The sequence below is a fragment of the Rhinolophus ferrumequinum genome, chromosome 20 (genome assembly GCF_004115265.2).
Source record: "Rhinolophus ferrumequinum isolate MPI-CBG mRhiFer1 chromosome 20, mRhiFer1_v1.p, whole genome shotgun sequence".
Taxonomy (NCBI): Eukaryota; Metazoa; Chordata; class Mammalia; order Chiroptera; family Rhinolophidae; genus Rhinolophus; species Rhinolophus ferrumequinum.
The window spans coordinates 11,057,005-11,077,308 of NC_046303.1; the positions used below are offsets into that span (position 1 = coordinate 11,057,005).

General features: G+C 42.9%; 1 protein-coding gene across 2 annotated transcripts; it reads right to left on the minus strand.

The window, feature by feature from the left end:
• Window positions 1-1,214: 1,214 nt before the first annotated feature.
• Window positions 1,215-18,475, minus strand: PPP1R17 (protein phosphatase 1 regulatory subunit 17). 2 transcript variants are annotated; one of them, XM_033088037.1, is made up of 5 exons: window positions 18,320-18,475; window positions 13,280-13,403; window positions 9,656-9,808; window positions 8,225-8,377; window positions 1,216-2,479 (listed from the first exon to the last, which is right to left on the minus strand). In XM_033088037.1, the coding sequence occupies exons 2-5, from the start codon at window positions 13,359-13,361 to the stop codon at window positions 2,400-2,402; spliced, it is 468 nt and encodes a 155-aa protein (XP_032943928.1). In that variant the 5' UTR covers window positions 13,362-13,403; window positions 18,320-18,475; the 3' UTR covers window positions 1,216-2,399. The 2 variants fall into 2 exon arrangements, with proteins under 2 accessions (XP_032943929.1, XP_032943928.1); XM_033088038.1 differs by lacking the exon at window positions 18,320-18,475 and having other exon boundaries at window positions 1,215-2,479; window positions 13,280-13,401.
• Between the last annotated feature and the right edge of the window lie 1,829 nt (window positions 18,476-20,304).

A 20,304-nucleotide genomic window follows, 5' to 3' on the forward strand; every position in this document is an offset into this window, starting at 1 on the left:
TTGAGGCTGAAGACCATTTTCCCAGAAAGAGGAGGGCTGGTCCTTCCGTGAAAGCTACAGAAGTGATGGTATCTCCCTACTTGAAATACTTCTTCAGATGCTGTGATTAAAGTCCACATAATTGTTACCCATCTAATACCCAGGCAAAGGGGATTTAGCAATAGAAAAGGCACAGCCCATCCTCTGGAGGTATCTCAAAATTATCCTGTTACAGATGGACAGGGCTTTTCCGCTTATAAGGCCCTTTGCCATACATTATCTCATTTAATTCTCAAACTATGAAGCAGACCAAGTAGGGATTATTATCCTCATTTTCAAGATGAAGAAACAAGACTCAGACAGTTCCAGGGACTTGCTCAGTGTGGCACAGCTGGGGCTAGAACACAAGGCTTTTGTCTCTACAACAGCTAATCTACGTTCCACGCCACCCCAGGAAGTCAGACATAGGGAGGGCTTTTTTAAGCAGACTGTGAGTATATGGAGCACACCTTGTGAGAATAGCTGCAGGAGTACAGCCCCCCGCCCCCCCAAACACACACCAGGCTTAGCCAGCAGGTCTGATAGCACGAGGCGGCATCTGTGTTTTCTTAGTGAAAATCCCTTAGTAAAAATTGCTGCTGGTGGTGATGAAAATCCTATTATCCACACACCTGTAATTGTTTTGGCTTCTTAAAGATTTGTGGTGGCTTGTTTCACCACTTATACCTCAACCAATAGCCTGGCCACAATTTTATTGCCTTCCTTCCAAAGCTGTGACTGGGGCTAGCAGTAGTGGAAGTGGAACACTGGGATCAGAGAGGTGAGGACTCATTAGGAACACAAAGGGTAAGTGGGTCTTGCCCAGGGGCTCCAAACCCAAATGTGAAGGCTGGATGGTGAAGCCAGTGGGTAAATATGCCAGGCGGGGCAGATGGCAAGCTGGAGAATGTTATGTTCCTTTGAATAGGGCATCCAGTGCTCAGTGCCAGCGGACGGTTGCCATGCTCCTAATCAGGCTCAGGTTTTGCCAGATCAAGGTGTTTTTCCAAGAGGATCTGGAAATCTAGAACTGTGCATAAATCGTCCTTACTAGATTGTTAAATATTAATGGCTTATTCCACCATTTATAAACCTCTGTGGGTCAAAAACAAACAAAAAACAAATAATCCCAATGAGTCTCTTTTGCAACCTCTTCTCTCTATAATTGTAAGTACATAGGATATTTTTAGGAGAAATGCACCGGGACGTAGGGATGTGGTGAGAAGCATCTTTATTAACAGCAGGGTCTTGTATCTTCTCCACGTTTGTGAGAAGGACAGGACAGAAGGGGTTACCAAACTGCTGGAGCCAGGGTGTACATAAAACTTCCAAATTATCGCTTGAAGGAAGGATCTGTTCAAATATCCACCTTGCTACCTTTGAGCAATAGGCCTTCCCACTACCATTCCATCACCTGGTGGATGAGGCCACGGTGCAAAGCCTTCCCACAGCACCCCCACACTGCAGGCTCCTGCTCACGAGCTAACACCACAGCTTTCCCTCCCATCTAAGAAAGGATACTGGGCTCTAAATAAGTGCGAATGCTGAAAATATAGGAATGGCCTTCCATTGACCTTAATTAATTTTTTAACAGTAAATTCATCACACATGTTGGTATTTTACCTATTGTTAGTCATGGTTCATTTGTGACACAACGCACAGATTTCAGGACGACATGGTTAAGAGATGTTTTTAACAATAAAGACAGAATGTATTGCTAAGCTTCCCAGATAGGCCAGCACTCTCTTCTTCTGGTGTTTTCAGTCAAGGTGTGATTGGCTGGGTTGACCACCAGCTCACATAGTCACCTTTAGGGGACCAGTTACAAGAATCTTGGGAATGTCACTAGAGACACTTGGACTCTTGAGAAAGGATAAAAGAGATAAAAGACCATGTTCTCCAAAGCAATCAGAGTTAGAACCCACACATTCCCAACTCCCTAACTGGCCACAGGGAGCCCCTACTTGAACTGGTGTTTGGATGACGTTAAGTCAAGTCCCGCCCAGCAGCATAAACCAATTAATAAAGGACCCCCATGTTCTCTGTGTTCTTTGTTCCATGAATTGATCCAGAAGATGCAGAAGCGAAACACTGGAGCTGTCCCTGTTACTTCCTACATAATTTAGGATGATGATCTGCTTCCTTTCCACTGAATTAGAAAATGAAAATTCAAGAGGTGGGAATAGAAACCAGATTCGAGAGACACAAGAGAGGTAAAGGGGTGACTGGCAATCTGATATAGCGTGTCTTCTGGGGAAAAGGTGTGTGGATTTTAAAGGCAGACTATGACAAAATGAGAGCAGAAACAAGTCTTGTTTTTTTCTAGGTCGCCACAGGGAACCCATCTAACCTATTTACAAGTGGTCTCAGGGGAAATATCTTTAAATAGCTATCTTGTCACCATCCTTTTCGTCATCTTCCATGATCACTTTGGGTTTCTCCTCCCTGAGCAGTGTCACACCTGCAAAATAAAGCACAGGTTCTGCAATTAAGTGCCTCTAATTAAAATATTAGACAGACTTTCAGCAGGGACACAGTGCACAAGAGCACGGCAACCCAAAGACTTTTTAATGGCTGCAAAGCTAACTGCTAAAGGTTGTCAATTGAGAGAGAGGGAGCTGGGTGGCCTTATTTGGCCTTCCCAGGGGAGCTGTGGCTCAATGAGGACACCACTCTGGTTACGAGGGGACACTCAACCTAGAAGTCAGAGCCAACCTTCACTCTCTTCTCTGCATTCTGTGTTTGTTCACGCAGCTCTGTAGGATGGAAAGCACATGTATTTTTGAGTCCAAATGTTCTGCATTTCTCATTCTTCCACTCATTCTGCGTTGGCGCAGTTAACACCTTCATACCTAAATTTTCCCATAGGTAAAATGAAGGCACTAATATTTATATAAAGGGTTATTTTGCCAAATAAGTGTGACAATGCTTAGCACTGTGCCACACCTGTGATCAACTACAAGTCAGTTTTTCCCTTCCTTTCACAATTTGCTAGTTTATTTTCCTTCTGTGAAGAACTGGTAAGCCTCATGAAGTCAAACACACACATTTTACCAACATCTGGGAAAAATACTGAGCTGAGGCTCTGAACACGCCATTTTTAAATGTCAGTACTTGTAGATACTAATAAAGTTTACGTAGTTCAGAGCAAAGTGAGAAAATACAGCATGTGCACTGATTCGTTTTTTTCCTACAGCTGGATGGCTACAATGTTAAAAAGCTGTTCGTTACTGCAAGATGATTCTTTTTCTACTTTGGGGGATTCAAATATCTTTTATGGAAGTTTAGGGTTGTTAGATGGTTTCTTATTTAACATTCTTACCAGGCAGAATTTGAAGTTGCTACTCCTATTTTGGGCTCTACAATATTTTGTTTTTAAACGGTTCCTGGTCTGTGAAATTCAGAAGCTTGGGTGCAATTTTCTGAGCTCATCAGCCCAGAAAAACTCATCCTAGGAGGTGTAGGTGGTTCTGCTCATCATGTGAATGGTGAAGTAGGCTCATTTTTAATAAAAAGACAAAGGAAGCCGTGACTCAAGGCCGGTCCTCCATGACTTCTGTCATCCCTCTCCAGCCAGCCAGGTGTGTTCCCCACCCCCTCCCCCCACAACTCCGCATCTCCGCCAACTCCCCTCTCTTAATTAGTGACCTTTCAGTTCATGAAGCATTTCATAAAGACCTAAACGAGGAAAGCTGTGCATCGCAAGAGGGCTGTCTACAACACTGGAATCCATTCAGCAGCAGCAAATTAATGAAAACTATGTGCTGCTCTTAATGACTCTTCATCTGATGCAGTTGCTAGTTTGTTCATATGGGTTCTTTACCAATTAGCTGATATTTATTGGAGGAGAAAACAATTTCAAGAGCCTAGATGGAGCTAAGCCTTTTGCATAAATCACTTATGAAACACAGTGGGAGGTATTTTTCTCTGGTACCAGCTGCACAGAGGTTTGGAGTTTTATTTGGAATTCAGGCTATCTTGATGGGAGAGCATGGAGTTAGCTATGCTGAGCCTGCAAACTTTCTGTCCTACCTTCTTTGACATAGCTTCACATTAAGCCAAATGTTGGGTGGAATCAAAATGGGCAAGAACCTTAAAATTCCTGGATCCCAGTAAACTTTCGGATTATTTGGGATAGCCTAGAAGCCTCGTCCCATGAGCAACTGACCGAAAAAACAAAACAAAGCAAAAAAGGTCTTGGGATTTCAGGGAAGGGAGGAGTCTGTTTAAATCAAGGTCAGCCCTTCTCAAAGTAGGCTAGGCTTTCCACAGGGATATGGGAGATAATTGCAAGTGGAAAGTGAACTAGCATTTGTATTAGTATAGTTAGGCATTCATTTTAGTATCTCATAATGAGAAAGATAGGGTAGTTCATCAGAATCTGATTTCACAAATATCATGGCTAAGAATGAGGCTTAAATCAGTGGTGTGTGTTTATAGCGTATCTGTATAACCACTATCTTCTTATTCTTGGTGCGTCCTATTGGTGATGTGAAGGTGAACAAGTTTTGCTAAACCCTGGTCTGTCTGGTTTAACCAGACCCTCATGCTCTCCCCTGGGAGGCAGAGGTGTGTCACTGAAGGAATATACTTTAGGGCCAGAAAGCTTTGCCTTTGGTGGTTGTTCAACTTTGAGCGCATCCCTTAACCTGCCTGAGCCTCTGTTTATTCACTGCAAAACTGTAGGAAAAAGAATTTGTATTTCTCACCGAGGTGGATGCTGCCAGATAGACTGAGGCCAGCATTCGTTTAGGCGTCAAACTACACCTGGCATGAAGCTTTATTCAAGCACTCTTCACATGGTAGGAATCACTGGACAATCTGTCCGTCTCCCCCACTGAATGGCGAGGTTCTCACAAGCTAGTTTAACATCCAGTACAGTAGGGATTTAGAAAATGTCAGCTCCTTCCCTTCTGCTGTCTATGTAGGAGAGTTTGGGGAACTCGGCTGCGTGTCACAGCTTGGTTCCCCAACGAAGGCCAAAGCTGTCAGTCCAAGGTCTCTGAGGGCCAATTAGCCTTGAAGCACGCTGTTTTAGGCCACGATTCCACTCAGAACACCAACTAAAGCTGGTCCCCTGCATTACAGACGTGTGCCTCTGATTTAAGAGCTCAGACACCACCTCTCCTGGCAAACCACACCAGAGAGAATGCTCTATTCGCAGCAGGACAGAAGAGGTGTCACTTTCAAAGGACTTATCAGTCTTCTTCCTCTAAGTACAGTATTGAGCTTTGACCTCCAAATGGACCAATTGTCCAGGAGGCCGCTCTTCAATGATTCTAGCCTTGTGATTTTTTTTTTACTTTCCCTGGTTCTTTTGCCACAGATTGCAACTAAAGACTTATTTTTCCTTAAGCAGCTCTCTGCTACTCAGTCAGATCTGACTGATCACAACCCAGTGCTCCCCGCCATGAATTCACCAAGGTGGGGGGCTCTACCAACTCTAAGCCAAGATGGGAGCAAACTTTGGACTGGCCATGAAGCCTGAGATGACTTCGCACTGAGAAGTTGTCTGCCACTAGGAACCAATCAGGTAAGCTCATTAACCTAGGGGAATGGTGGGAGTTAGTGAGAGATTTAGAAGAGAGAGCAAATCTTTGTCCAGTCTTCACTTGCCAAAGGCTAATGAGAGAAGACTCTCTGGAGTGCACTTGTCTGTGAGTTGCTCTCAACACCCTTATTAAAACCAACGTTAGTCTCTTTGAACATCTGCTGAAGGCTCTATCCTTATCAGCTTAACTATCATTTCGATTATTGCCAAATCTTTAGATGCTAAAAGGCTCTTCAGAAATAAAGTGCTGCAGCTAATATGCTAATAAAAACTAGAATCATAGAACTCAAATCTATAATTGCAAATACAGCACAAAGATTTGCTGATTCAAGGAATTCTACAATGTGTACAGAGTCTATGGATATACAGCTCCCTTCTCCAGCTCTGTGTACTTTGCCCTGTTTGATAAATGCTTTTTATTCAAATGGAAGCTGCTGTTTTAGGATGGAGACACTGGGATGCAGGCAGCATCCACTGCCAGATAAACAGAGCTCAACATTTTAGGAAGTTCCTTGAACCAGCAGGTTTATAGAAAAATTCTCATCTTCAGAAATGGTTTGACTTATCTCAAAGAATAGGAGGTTGAACGGAGATTGAAGGGGAACTAACATCCATTGAGGTCTTTCAGTAAGCCACGAACTGTGCTAAGTGCTTTATATACTTTATTCGCATTGACAATCCTAGGAGACAGGTTTTATAGTCCTCCTTTCAGAGGTGGATGAAATCATGGAGGCTCTTATTATTTGTGTTAGTTGCTCAGGGTCACAAAGCTAGAATGGGGCAGAACCAGAGATCAAACCCAGATCTTTCTGACTCCAAGACCCATATTCAATGCCATGTACTAAGGTGACTCTCTGCCCCCAAATATTTTCATTCCTCTACCAAGTCTTCCCCTAGCAGGACTTCAATAAAAACAAATACAAGAAAATAATCAATCTCTTAATGGAGAACGTGGAACTGCAGAATTGTGACTATCAGATATACGTAGAACATATTAGAAAAGCACCTCCTTACTGAGTGTTGCTATTGTAAGGGACTGAACTAGACATCAAGGTCAGTACCAGCGACATAGGGCAATCCCAGACCAAGTGTCATGAATTCACCAAAAAAGTCTTTGGCGTACGTCAATTTAAATAGCAGCTACAGTAAAGCAGCAAGAACAATAAGAATATCTTGGTATTTGCACGCCTGTGTCTAATACAGAGCTAGCTAGTTCAGAAGAGAAGAGATTCATTTTGGAGTTGGAGGGGTCTTTGCACTGGCTGAACCTTGCAAGGTGACTGGAACCTGGGCAGAGGCAGAGCTTGGGGCACATACGTGATGGGTTGGAGAATCAGTGCAGGTGGGAATGTATGTAACGTACAAGAAGCATGGCTGAGGCAGGTTCAGGCCCTCCCGATTGGTCCCTGGTTTATTTCTCCAGAGAAGTGCCTCTGCAGGCTCCATGCCTCCTTGCCTGGTCTGCTCCTCAGAAATCATTGACCCTGTCTGCAGCCCTGCCAGCCATTTCATGATGTCTTCTTCTGAGCTGTCTTTCCAAGTTTTTTCTTTATTAAATGAAATAATGGGAAAACATGGTTTTTAGCAACAACTAAATGCCATCTCCTCCCAAAAATGTGCCTTCTGGATATCTATAATGCTGAAAATCCAACCCATAGCATAGTACAATGAAAACCTGCCCACAGATGAGACAGACTTGGGTCGGAACCCCAGTGTTTGATTTTGAGCATAATTTGATCCATTCATCTATCGTCCAATTATTCCATCATCAATCCCATCAGCCAGTCAGCCATCCATCCGTCAACTTCATCCACAGAAGACTTCAAAATGGCCGTTACTCAAATGCTCAGTTTCTTTATTTGTAAAGGGAGATAATAGCTACTTTATTGTGTTACTCAGTTGATTTTTAAAAATCCATGAGAATGCCAAACTCAGTACCTAACATTTAGTACGGTCTCAATAGACGTTAGTACACATTCTCCTCTACCACCCGCCGACTTTCTATATAACACACACACACACACACACACACACACACACACACACACACACACACACACACTGTCTTACACTCTAATAATGAATGTACATGTCTTATTCCCCAACTTGCACATGAAATTCTCTAGGACAAGACTATACACTGACTGCCTTCCAACCCGGGGTCGTGCACGAGGTTCAGCAAGATTTCTTGGTTTGATTTGATACATATTAAGAGAGCTATCATTATTTCTGCATCTCTCTGTCTCTCCCTCTCTCTTTCTCTTGTTTTGAGGATTTGTTCACTATATCCAGGTGTTTTCAGAGCATCAGCCATCAGCTATAGGACGCATGATCCACAGAAGACCAGGGAAGAGGGTATTTCAACTTTTCTCAAGGACCCACTGACATTTCTATTTCATGAACTCAGGAAATTTGACCAGTTCTGCTGAAGCATGAGTAATGCTCTGACTCTCGCTCCGTCTCCATGTCGGCCCCGGGGAAGCGGCCGACGGGGGTAAACCTGAAAACAGCAGTAAATGCTGCTCCTCCCCAGAGCACTTCCGTGTGACACAGACTGCCGGGCCAGGACAAAGGCAGGCCTGGGGCACCTCCAGATGGTAATGTTCTTGACCTGTTCCCAACACCCCCGTAAATGGCCTGCGCCAGCTCTTTTACCTGCTGCAAAGGGAGACATGTGCAGGGCAGGTGTGTCTTTTCTCCTTGGCTTTTTCTGTTCCAGGTCAGTGTTATGAAGAGCTGGACTCATTTTGCCCTTTGGCTGTCTCTCTTGGACCTCATATCTTTCAATTACATGTTCTGAAAGCACACCTGCATAGTTAGGGGAACAGAGGGACAAAGACGGTCAAATACAAATAGATATCCTCGGACACAAGAGCTGGGCATCCAGATTTGCACGGATACCTGGTGATGGTCGTCAGTGTATCTCTTCAAACTTATTTTCATAAAAGCAGTTTCTTTATAAGAATTACTATCTATTGAGGCTACCCCAGAGACCATCTTCTTTGCAAAGGGTTTTACGTGCCTGATTTGAATTTAATGATACTAGCACCATTGCATGTCTGAGGAAAGTGAAGCAAAGGAATGTACCCACAGTAACTTGGCTCACAGGTGTCCGAGCCAGGAATGGAGCCCAGGGTCATCTGCCTCCAAAGGCCGTCCTTGTCAGAGACAGGGATTATTTGCTGACCCTCAAGCCACGTGCTCCAGTCTTCAATGATTTAATTGGTTCTCTACCTCCACCCACCCGCCTTCTCACCTCTCTTCTACATGTGAAGTTTTTCTCCATCATTTATAAACTCTCTAAAAACAGTCTCCCCTCTATAAATTTTCCACAATTCACTGCCCAGACTGAGATCCCGAGGTCTTTAACTAAGGACCTCCATTATGACATTACTTCTTCCTGCATATTTCAGTGCTTCTGTTAATTTATTTACTTATTTAAAATTAAATTTATTGGGGTAACATTGGTCCTTCCCAGAACTCTCTGTATTTTATTTGCTTTGTATCCCTCTGAGTAGGTTGTGAATTGAGAGGACTTTAAATAAGTGTCCTGGAGGGAAGGAGAGAAGGAAATAAGACAAAACAAAACATCGCGGAACAAGAGTGTCACATGTCCCATGTAAGTTTGTTATAGAGACACATTAGCTATTTACCAAACCATTTAGCTTTTGGCCTGAGCAGTCAGGAGAGGCCCGTGACTGTAGGAAGTGATGTCACTTGTGGACTCTGTGTCCCTCGTGCCTACAGGATGCTGATGTGCATGGTACCTTCAGAAGCCATGGGCTAATGATGCCTTGCCCTCCATCAGCCTGAGGCCCTGAATGACCATTTGGAGCACAGCCTGCATCCCCTGACCCTGACTTCCACTACTGGTGAGTGAAAAACTAAACTTGTCGTGTGTTATGCCACTAATATTTTGGAATGTATGGGCTATAGCAGCTGGATGTATTGTAACTAAGACAGATACAGAGTGTGTACCAACAATTAAAAAAATCCACATTTGTCAGGAAATATTATAAGACCAATGGATCTGGTGGCAAGAGGTTTCCCTTTACAGATGTGCAAACTGACCTCACCATTCGTTACCTGGTATAAAAGGTGGGATATGCAGTGCCGGTGTATCTTTCCTTCTCGGTTTTTTTTCGTCTGACTCGATGTTCAGGGTGGCCTGTGCATTTTTCCCCTTTCTTGGCTTCTTTTTGAGCTCACAGTCCTGAATGAATTGGTCTGAAAGATCATCTGACAAGATGCAAAGAAACACAGAGCATGACATGAGTAAGGGGCTCGTCACAGACTGGTTGGTTTCCACATCTACCCGATGAAAGGGGCAGAAGCCATGGATCTGAAAAAGAAAAGTATGCCTTTAGTTTGGTCTCTTCTACAGAGAACTTAATAGCAGTGTATGAATACATATAATAAAATGGAAAACTCAAATTCTGTGAAACTCCCAGTGAAGAAAACTCAAATAGGATGAACAATCAAGACAAGAGGAACTTTAAGATGTTGTAGGCAAGTCACAGAATGGGTTCGAGTTATGCTTCTGATGAGAAAACAGGTTCTCTGTGCCAAATGCTCCTTCTTAACTTCCTTTGCTCAAGGCTCGCTCTCTTTGGAGACCCCAAGGGTCAGTAGGAGCCTTCTGCTCTCTTGGGTTTATAGTAGGGTACTCAGTAAATTACTCTCACTTTACGTCTATGATCAGCCAAATCACACTGATGATTCACACTGGGCTTCACTGGTGGTCTTTTCACTGCCCCTGGCTTGGCACTCCTCCTGTCTGCCCCTCCTCTCTTGCTCTCCTCCTATTCTAAGGCTCAGAATATTTAACTAACTTATTTAATCTTAACCCAAGATCCTCTTGTCTTCTTATTTATCTCTACTTTTTTTCAGTCCCCTGCATTACATCACCAGAGCTTTTGAGGCCTGGATCCATCATCAGATGTCATTATGCGTAATTAATCTGATCACTTACCCATTGAAATACCTTCTTTGCTCTGTCTTATTCCTCTATGCTTTGGTTTATGTTGCCCTCCCCTGAGATCCTCTGTCATGGTTCTAGAACTTGTTCATTCTATAATGATTCATCCCCTGCTGTAGAAAGAGCTGTTTTAGAGATTAAGGATTATATCCTTTTTGTAATTTTATTCTTAATTGCCTTTCCTTCCAATAAATGCATGTGGAATGGTGAATAGGTGGAGTTAGACTGATCTGAGTTCAAATCTTGACTCTGTTACTTGCTAGTTCTGAGAACTTGGGTCTTAATTACTAGGAACTTTACTATTCTCTCAGCTTTTAAAGGGAGATAATATTAAATCAGTGGGTGTGTGTGTGTGTGTGTGTGTGTGTGTGAGAGAGAGAGAGAGAGAGAGAGAGAGAGAGAGAGAGAGAGAGAGAGAAAGAGAGAACTAAATTTGCTAATATTGGTAAAGCATCTGATACATTCAATATATTTCAGATGCTCAAAACGTTCATTCTGGCCATCACTCACCCACTAACACATTCCACTGGGCCCAGAGGAAACCGCCGCTCCCCCACTTCATAAGTCCTTCCAAACTAACCCCAGTCCTGGGTGTCTGTTTTCATTTTCTGAATACCCACAGCATTTTTGCTCATGTAACACCTTTAAAAGATGATCTAGTTATTATTTCTGCATATGTCTTCTTTGCCCTCTTTGATGACAGCTATCTTGTGTTTTATCTCCTTAGCAACAATGAACAAATATGTGTTGAATGTATGCTTGAATGAATGAACTCAAGCCTCTTATGTGTAAGGAGCTACTCTGTTAGGAGTCAAAGAAGCTACAAGGCAATAAAGCTATTTGTCTTCTCTGAAAACTGACTATTGCCTGGATACAGTCTGGGTAGATCTACAACTATAAATGGATTTGGGGAAACTCAGATATTAATTGGATCTTTTCAACTTCCTCCTTCCCTCCCTTCCTCTCTCCCTTCCTCTTTCTCTCCTTTCTCTTTCTCTTTCTCTCTTTTTCTTTCTCTTTTATGAAAATATTCAGGTCAATTTCTTTCAAACATTGAGGATTAAATATGTTAAACCCTTTTCACTTTAGTTTTGTGAATCTAGACATAACCTGTGTCATTTCAATAAATATTGATTAAACTTCTATTGTATGTTAGGCCTTGAGCTAAACTCTAGAACTAAAAAGACAAGAAATGGTCCTTGATTTCAAGTTACTTATGGTCTATTGGGCTTTATATCTGGCTGACCCTTTGGTTTAGAAAACCCAACATACACAAGGAACCTACCATCATAAATATTTAATAACTATACAACATAATGTCTGCATCATCAAAACATAACCAAAACTCAAATAACACCATTCTCTTCAGCCGTATTTAATAGTAGTAAATATTTCCTTTCACGTAAAAGGTTTTAATAGTTGCTATTCAATCATTCAATTTAATAAACATTTATTGAGCTTGTACTATATTATAAGGTATTAGACTATATGCTTTCAAGTTGACATACATGCAAAAAGAGGTGAAAGGGGAACTTTATTGAGCACTATGTACGTACTATGGGATTTCACATCATTCTAGCGTGTGGGATGGACGAGCATGTTTTCTCATTTGTCAGTGCCTGCATTTTACCAGTTATTAAATATTCATATCGTCCTGAACACATTATCTCTTTTAGTTCTCACACCAATGCTACAATTTGCAGATGAGGAAACTGAGGTTTAGAAGGCCAGATAAAAGGCTGAAGGTTATACTGAAGGCAGGTAATGGCATCAGAATTAAATCCAGGCTCTTGGGACTATGTATGTGAATGCCTGGCTGAAAATGCAATTTGAAAGATTTGTTACCACATAGTACAGTTAATTTCCGCCATGTTATACATACCATAGACATTTATTGAAGGAATGAACGTTGCTCAGCATGGGTGCTGCCCTGCTGTGGGGTCTCTGGACGTACAACCTGGATGATACGGACTAGTCACGGGTCCCCATTCAACCCCAGGATGCAATTCAGTCCACAGTACAGAGACCAAGACATTTGCTTTAATTTTGACTTTGATTTCAATTACACATTTTCCCATTTTTGGAGAAATCTCAAACATAAACTATCTTGATGGCAAATGGGGAGCGGGGACAGGCTGGGGGAGTTATAACCAGGCGAGGCATAAACAAAGGCAATGAATATGCAAAAGGCCCATCCATCAAAAGTCTGAGTGTCTCGTTTTTAGAAATGGGGAGAGGCAGAAATGTTTCTGGTATTTTCATTACAAAGGTTATGCAAAAAGTCAGTTCTGGAAAGGAAACAGATTGACAATAAAGCAGAAAAAGGCTATTTAAAATTCTGTCTTGATAGGCAAAGAGAGATATTTGAAATATTTTATTGGCGCTGCACATGGGGTGCAAGTATGCGGGGAACTACTGGAAACAAGCTAGACTGCCACATTCCATTTATTGTCTCAAAAGTGCTCTGCCTGGAACTCTTTCAGACCCCCAAAAAGATGACAATGCCTTCTTTCTTTCTTTTTTTAACTCTTATGAACTTCTCTCTAGTGCTTCAACTAATATTTACACGGCAGACCCCACAGACCCTGGCTATTTGTCCATCTGGTGTGGGCTGCTCTTCGAAGGCACAAACTATCAGGCTCCAAGGGGCCTCCCCCGACTTGCCTGCAAACTAAATGGCAGAGAACCCCTCTGTCCGACTTCCACTACTGACATTCCCGCTGGACATTTACCTAAGTGGCTGCAGCGAGGGTCGAGCTTGTCCAGTCTGTCTTCTGAGAGCTCCAGGGGCTGCATTTGCTCAGTGGACATCATCAAAGGAGGGTTGGTGTGTTTTTCTTCAGCAGCACTACAGAGCTATAGGACACAAGTCCATTAGTATATCTTCTGGTCTTTCACTCACTTATTAAACGAGCGTATTTATTGAGCACCTTTTATTATGTTCCCAATTCAATCCTGTTTTTCAAGTCTGCTTCTTCTACTTAGCTACTAGAAGCTCTAATGTAAGATTTAAGCCAAAATAAATGAAACACTCACACTCTTTCACATACACACACACACATGCACGTGTGCACATACACATGTGAATTTATAGGTAATTGTCATGTATCAAATATTCAATATTTGCCCTCTGTCAGAAGCGCTATGGGAAATTCAGACTGAACGCTTGTCAACTCTGAATTATAAACGAGTTAGCTGAGAGTTACAGAAAATCTTGATTAAACCTTGCCTATACCTTCTCTTTTGAGTTCTGCAAAGTAAGATGCCTGCTTCATAGATGAGAAAACTAAGGTTCAGAATATTTAACTAATTTATCCAGTCATACATCTATTAAGTAGCCAAGCCTGGATCCAAACCCACTTCTGCAGACTTCTACTAGACACTCAAGTCTCTTAAAAATAAAGGGAATTTTTTGATCCCTAGTTGAACAAGCCTTTTGGTTTTCGACCATTGCATCTTGTAACGGTAACGAGACTTCCTCCCTATCCATATTACCATGGTGATAGAGAGGTGGTAGGAAAAAAACTAAGTCTTGAAATGGATCTTTATTTTCTCCCTACAGAATCCTGACATTAGAGCAATGTCTCCCCTTGCCCTCCCCCCATTTCTCATCTTTCCTAGACCACAAATCCATTGAACTTTCCAGAGCTATTAGTTGTAGCCATTGTCCAGGAGAAGTGGAGGTCTTCCACTTCTAGGACAGACCCGGGTCAAGTCAGAATGAGAAATGAGTTCATTGAAATTTACAGGAAATCTTCATTGGAGCCTGCCTAGATTCTGTTTCTTAAGTTTTTTTCAGATACTTCGTTCCTCGTGTCCTACCATAGCCAACAATAGATGGAGAGGAATAAGATTAAAATGACCTCACTTATCCTCTTCTCTTGATTTCTGGATCCCTGGCATGCAAACCATCTGCGTTAACATTTCAAGCTCAGAGACTTAGTTCGACTCCGTTGTCTTATGAGGAATAAGCCAGTTTTCTCTGAAAAGCTTGGAGGGCTTCTCCTCCTCCAAGCTGAGATCATTGCGTAGCAGATGGAGCCATTAGCGGATTACTTGAGCCCGGCTTTTAGTGTCACTCTGAGCAGACTGATTGTACTGAGTGACTGCAGCAGAAATCAATTTAGACCATTGTGTTTAGTGTTTGTATAGAGACTTCCAAGTCCCTGGGACCAGGAGGAAGTATGCTGTTAACCTGGGTGGCCAGCCCCCGCCTGCTTGAGTGGAAAGGAAAGCTATGGGACCATCTCTTAGGAGGAGGGAGTTCAGTGCTGGGGTCTAGAGGCAAAGTTACAGCTTCAGCTATGGCCTGTGCCCCTACTTAGCTACCATTCCTCTTCTTGGGGAAGAAAGACATTAGCTCTATCATAGACTTTGTGCTGAAAATCACGCCATGGAGAACCTGGTCAAGATATTCATTCTCCAGAAGAAGAAACTAAGGCTCAGAGAGATTCAAGTGACCAAACATTAGTTACACGCTTAAGAGTCAGCGTCATCACTTGACATCAGGCCTCCTACCTTCTATGCTAGGCCTACCTGACAACAGTGCGCCCTCTCCATCTCTGCAACCTCAGGTAAGCTGTTCTTTGTAGTTAGATCACATGGCTCACTCGATGGTTATTTAATTTAAACCTGCGCTTTCAAGTCGAATAGATCTAGGTTACATCTCAGCTCTTTCACTAAAATGACATATGACTTCGATGAAGTAGCTAAATCTTAATGATGTCGTGAGAGTAAATGGTGCCCAAGTGCAATATAATCCTTAATACCCGTTCTCCCTACAAGCTATTGCTGCTGTGATAGATTCTGCAAAGGCTGGCACCTTGGGAGTGTGCCCAGAGACGGGCGCCCAGGGACGTATGTCCCTTTCTGCCCCCACCCTCTCATTTTTTACCCTGCTTTCTTATCTGTACAATAGAGATAATAGTATCTATCTTACAGAGTTACTCTGAAGATTAAATGGGACAGCCTCATGCTTTGTATGTTGTAGGTGCTTGAGTAAGTGGCAGCCATTGTTACGTAACATTGTCTCTACCTAACTAAATAGTTGCCTACTGAAGACCAGGTGTATAACTGAAAAATTCTGAAAGATTTGGGATTTTCCATTACAAAAGTCCTCTGTCTGGGCAGGGATGTCTTTTGCCCCTGGGATTCGAAGACACTTTTTATCATGGATGATGTCATTACAATCAGGGCAGAAAACCTTCCCACAAAGGAAAAAACAAGTACGAGGAAGAGAGAGAGATTTGGAGCTTAGCATCGCCTTATTAACACTCGTCATTGTACCTGCCTGTTGAGTGTTAGCATGAGATGCCCCCATCGCCCTACCCACTCTCCATGTCCGTCCTCAGTGAGTACAGGTGCCCCCTAGGATTGAGCCGCTGTAAGACATGAGCTGGTCTGATTCCTGACTAAGAAACAAATGTTTCTCTTTCCTATTCCTGATCTGCCCTTGCATTCCTCTCTTTAATTCAGTCTCCACCCCAAGCACCAGGGAAGGAACGCTGCTCTTGTCGCACTGCCCTGGGAAGATTTCATCATCTCCCTCAGTGGCTCGCTGTGCTGTAATCTGGGGACTTTCTGAAGCACCAGCTCTTTCTTTCAGCCCTAAGTACCTGCTTCTTTGGGTCTTCAGATTCCAAACAAAGGGCTAGAGCCTTACGAGACTCTTTGGGGGTGTTTCATAACTGTTCTCTAGTACAAAGATTTGTGACCCTCTAACATTCTCTTGCCTCTGACTGCTTCGGTGTGGTCTTTGAATTTTAACGCGCACACAGTGACGTCTTGGGCTGCTACTGTGATTGTCAATATCGGCCCACCTACACTCACCTGAAAAGCCTGGAGCCACAGGTGCTATGGGCAACAGGAAATTTTTGTTATGGAACACCCCAGAGGGGTCTCAGGAAGCACCCAAACCACATTCCTTACTTCTGCAGCACAAATGTGGATATTTGGACTAAATGGCATAACTAAAGACTGCAAAAAAATTCATATCTTGTCAGTCAGGTGTTGCTACCAAATGAAATTTTATGTTGAACTTATCAACAACAAAAAGCTTTTGGTTTTCAAAGCGTTGCAGATGTCTCAATGAGAGAATAAAGAAGTGTGGGTCGGTATTATGTTTTCCACTGTTGTTTGAGAGAATGTGGGTGGGTTTTGTGTAGCATGTACAAGAGACAAAGTGACATCGTTTCAGGGGTTGAGGAGGCTTTCAAGACCCCAATGCTAAACTTCTTGCAACTTCCTCTTGCTAATTCTTACATTTGACAAAACCCCGTTTTTCCCACAGAGAGACACTTGTAAAGCAAATACCACTGAGAGAAGAGATATATTACTCATGTTGCAATATACAGGGGTTATTAATGACATAAGTCACCTTCTCTTTTGAGAGCAGGAACTGAAATGTCCAGGGACCCGGGTGCCGCTGGGGAAGGAATCCCACCGAGCTGCAGAAGGACAGACACCAGAAAAGCCTGCTAAAGCTGAGGAAACATTTAGGGGAGTCTGCCTTCACCAGCTCAGAGCCAGTTACTACTTCAGGAAGAGAGTAGTACTATTTCTATAGCTAAAAAAGATGGGTCAGCTCGTTTGAGGTCAGAAGCTGGTGTGGGCCTTTCATCCTTTCTCTTAACACTGATAGATTTCTCAGTTGGGTGTCACAATACATAGTTTAATTCACGGACAGAAAACTCCTCACTGACTGCAAGCTTTTGGTGCTAAAAGGCAATATGAGGTAGAAATAATTGTTGGGTTACTTGTACCACTCTCCAGCTGGGGGAACTTGGGAAAGTTGTATGTCCTCTCGGAAGCTCAGTTTCCACATCTGTAAAATGGGCCTGATAGTGGCCCTTCTCCAGGGTTGTTGAGGATATTAATGATACAGTGTGTGTAAAGCTCCCAGCCCTGATCCCAGCACACATACTAACACTGTAAGAAATGTGAGTTGCCTTCTTTGATCTTTCGATCCTTACCTTGTGATTATAATATGTATGTCTAAATTGAATGCTTGGAATCATTTCCTTGTCCTATCTCTGGCCTTTTCTGAATCTAATGATGGGATGAGAAGAGTGCAAGGTACGGACCAACAGCAAACATCCATTGCTAGGTCATGGGAACGTGGTAATGCTCAGGAGCCAGCTGACAGTTGTGTGGTGTTCTAAAGAATTTCCCCAAAGTAATCAAGCCTGGGTTTACTTGGTGGAATAAAAAGTGAGAAGGTAAGTCGACAGCACAAGGTGGTGTCTGGTTACAGTACCCTCTGGTTATGTAAAATTCATATCCTTTGTTATATCTGTTTTTAACCCGAGGATTGAATTCAAGTCCAAAAGGGCCACATTTTAAAGTCAAAGTTGTTCATTTAGAAGACCTAAATTTGCAATATTCCTGGAGGAGTGACTCTTCATTGAAGTAGGACAAGGAGAGGGTTTTTGATAAGCACACTCTCCCCTGCTCGGAAAGATAAGCTTCCCCAAGCTGCTGCGTGAATATGCAGCTACACTATACCATCTTGAAACTTCGCAATTTAATTTGCAAGGGCTCTGGCTCTTACAGATCCTCCAGGACTATACCCCCCTTGCAAAAATGATTGGAAAGTGGTGACTTTTCCTGCTCCCCACCTAGCCCCAGCTTAGCCTTGCTCCAGAAAGCATGCCCTCCTCCCAGCTACTTCCTGCAGCCTTCTTTGTCCCAACAACAATAAAAACCCTGTACCTTACTGGAAACTTGCTTTTCTTCCCCCAAAAGTTCTCAGAGTGAAAATCCGAAGCACTTACCAATCAGAGCAGGTGCTGGGAGGGGAAGGCGAGTGATGGGGAGGCTGAGGTCCCTGACTGAAGCTGGGCCGGCTCCTGGGCTGCAGTGGCGTTGGTTGCCCGGCTCCAGCTCCTCTTATCAAGGGACCAGCTGCTGCTGTTGCCATGGGGATGCTCTGTTTCTCAGGCGCCAGGGCAAGGGGGATGGAGAGGGAAAGAGGACTAATCTCACAGCCACTGCTCTCAACTGCAATAATTGTCCCTTACAGAAACACAATACACAGAGTTGTGTTTTGAGTACCTAGTGTGCAGGGCTGGAGAAATCCAGACAAACCAGCTAGATCCTCTAATCCGCAGGACAACCCTAATAGGAGATGTTTTGGGCCTGACTTTGCAAATATGGAAACTGAGGCCCAGAGAGGTTAAGTGGCTTGTCCCAAAGTTGCCACAACAGAAAGTGGCTGGGGAGCCGGGGGGAGTACCACAGAAGAGGTATGAGTGCCTGTTATTTCCTTTCCTTCCTGAGGTTGCACAGAGTACAGGTCCTGTCAAGTCCCTTGTTGGCTTCGACTACCTGCTGGTCGCTGGTGTTTGCCAACATCCCCAATAATAAGGCCGGACCACTAGTAAACGCATGGTGAGGTTGGCTCCGAGGGTTAGATTTTCTTAAGAGGCCATGGTAACAGATCAGTAGGGAATGGGTTTTCTTGTTTGATCCAGTTTGTCTTGATCCTTATTGAAATTCCTAAATAGAAATGGAGGCTGCCAAAAGGTAATGCTCCTGGCTAGGACGGGAGACCCCTGGACGCTGGCTGAGGGGAGGTCCGTGGAGGCAGCTCTGTGCTCCAAACTGCCTGCTTCTTTCTTCTTATTGACAGCCTTGCTGGCCAATGGGTTAACAACATCTTTATTTCCAAACTTGGTTGGAAAAATATACTTTCTTCCTAAACTTTCAATTCTTTTTTTTTTCAATTAAACCTTTTTTATTTTTTATTTATTTATTTTTTTTGATAATTATAGAATCACATGTAGTTGTAAGAAATAATACAGAGAACTCTCCTATACACTTTAAGTATTTTCCTGCACTGGTACCATCTGGCAAAACTATAGCATAATATCTCAACCAGTTGAGTAATATTGACACAGTCAAGATACAGAAGTTTCCTTGCACAAGGATTCCTCCAGTTGCCCTTGTATAGCCACACCCACTCCTCCTCGCCCCTCCCCTTCCTGCACTCTCCCTTCTGACTTTAAAACATATAAAGTTGAAATTACTTCTGAGGCTCCTCAGAGAAACTGATCTGTGTTAGGAATTTTAAAATGCTCTTTTGTCACTTAATTTGCCAAGTTCAAAGGGAATGTTTTCCAAGAGATATTTTCCCCTTCACCCCTGACCACCACTGATCTGTTTTCCATTTCTATAATCTTGTCACTTCAAAAATGTTGTGCAAATGGAATCCCACATTATGTAACCTTTTGGATTTGGCTCTTTATTTTTTTTTTTCCACTCAGCATAATTCCTGGTGATTCATCCAGTTCATTTCACGTGTCAACAACTTGTTCCTGTTTATCGCTGAGTAGTACTCCATGGTATGTACCAAAGTTTAACCATTCGCTTCTTGTAGGACATCTGGATTGTTCCTAGTGTTTGGCAATTACAGATAAGCTGTTATGGAAATTCGTGTACAGGCTTTTGTGCAAATATATCTCTGGAATAATTGCCCAGGAGTGTAAATACTGGCTCCTAAAGCAATCGCGTGTTTAATTTTCTAAGAGACTGCCAAACTGTCCAGAGAGGCTCCATCATTTCACATTTCTACCAGTCACTTGTGAGTGATTCAGTTTCTCCACATATTTGCCAGCATTCAGTGTTGTTACAATTTTTAAAAGGCATTCTCATTGGTGCGTAGTGGTATCTCATTGTGGATTTAATTTGCATCCTCCTGTTGACTAATGATGTTAAACATCTTTTCATGTGCTACGTTTCCATCTGTAAATTTCTTTGG

What these genes read in the sequence shown, in the direction of transcription:
- PPP1R17 (XM_033088038.1), bottom strand. Translation starts at nt 13,361, where the DNA reads ATGATGTCCACTGAGCAAATGCAGCCCCTGGAGCTCTCAGAAGACAGA. An exon ending in CCCTCGCTGCAGCCACTTAG is followed by an intron (nt 9,809 to 13,279) that starts GTAAATGTCCAG and finishes GCATCTTGTCAG; the next exon opens with ATGATCTTTCAGACCAATTC. An exon ending in TATCCCACCTTTTATACCAG is followed by an intron (nt 8,378 to 9,655) that starts GTAACGAATGGT and finishes CTAACTATGCAG; the next exon opens with GTGTGCTTTCAGAACATGTA.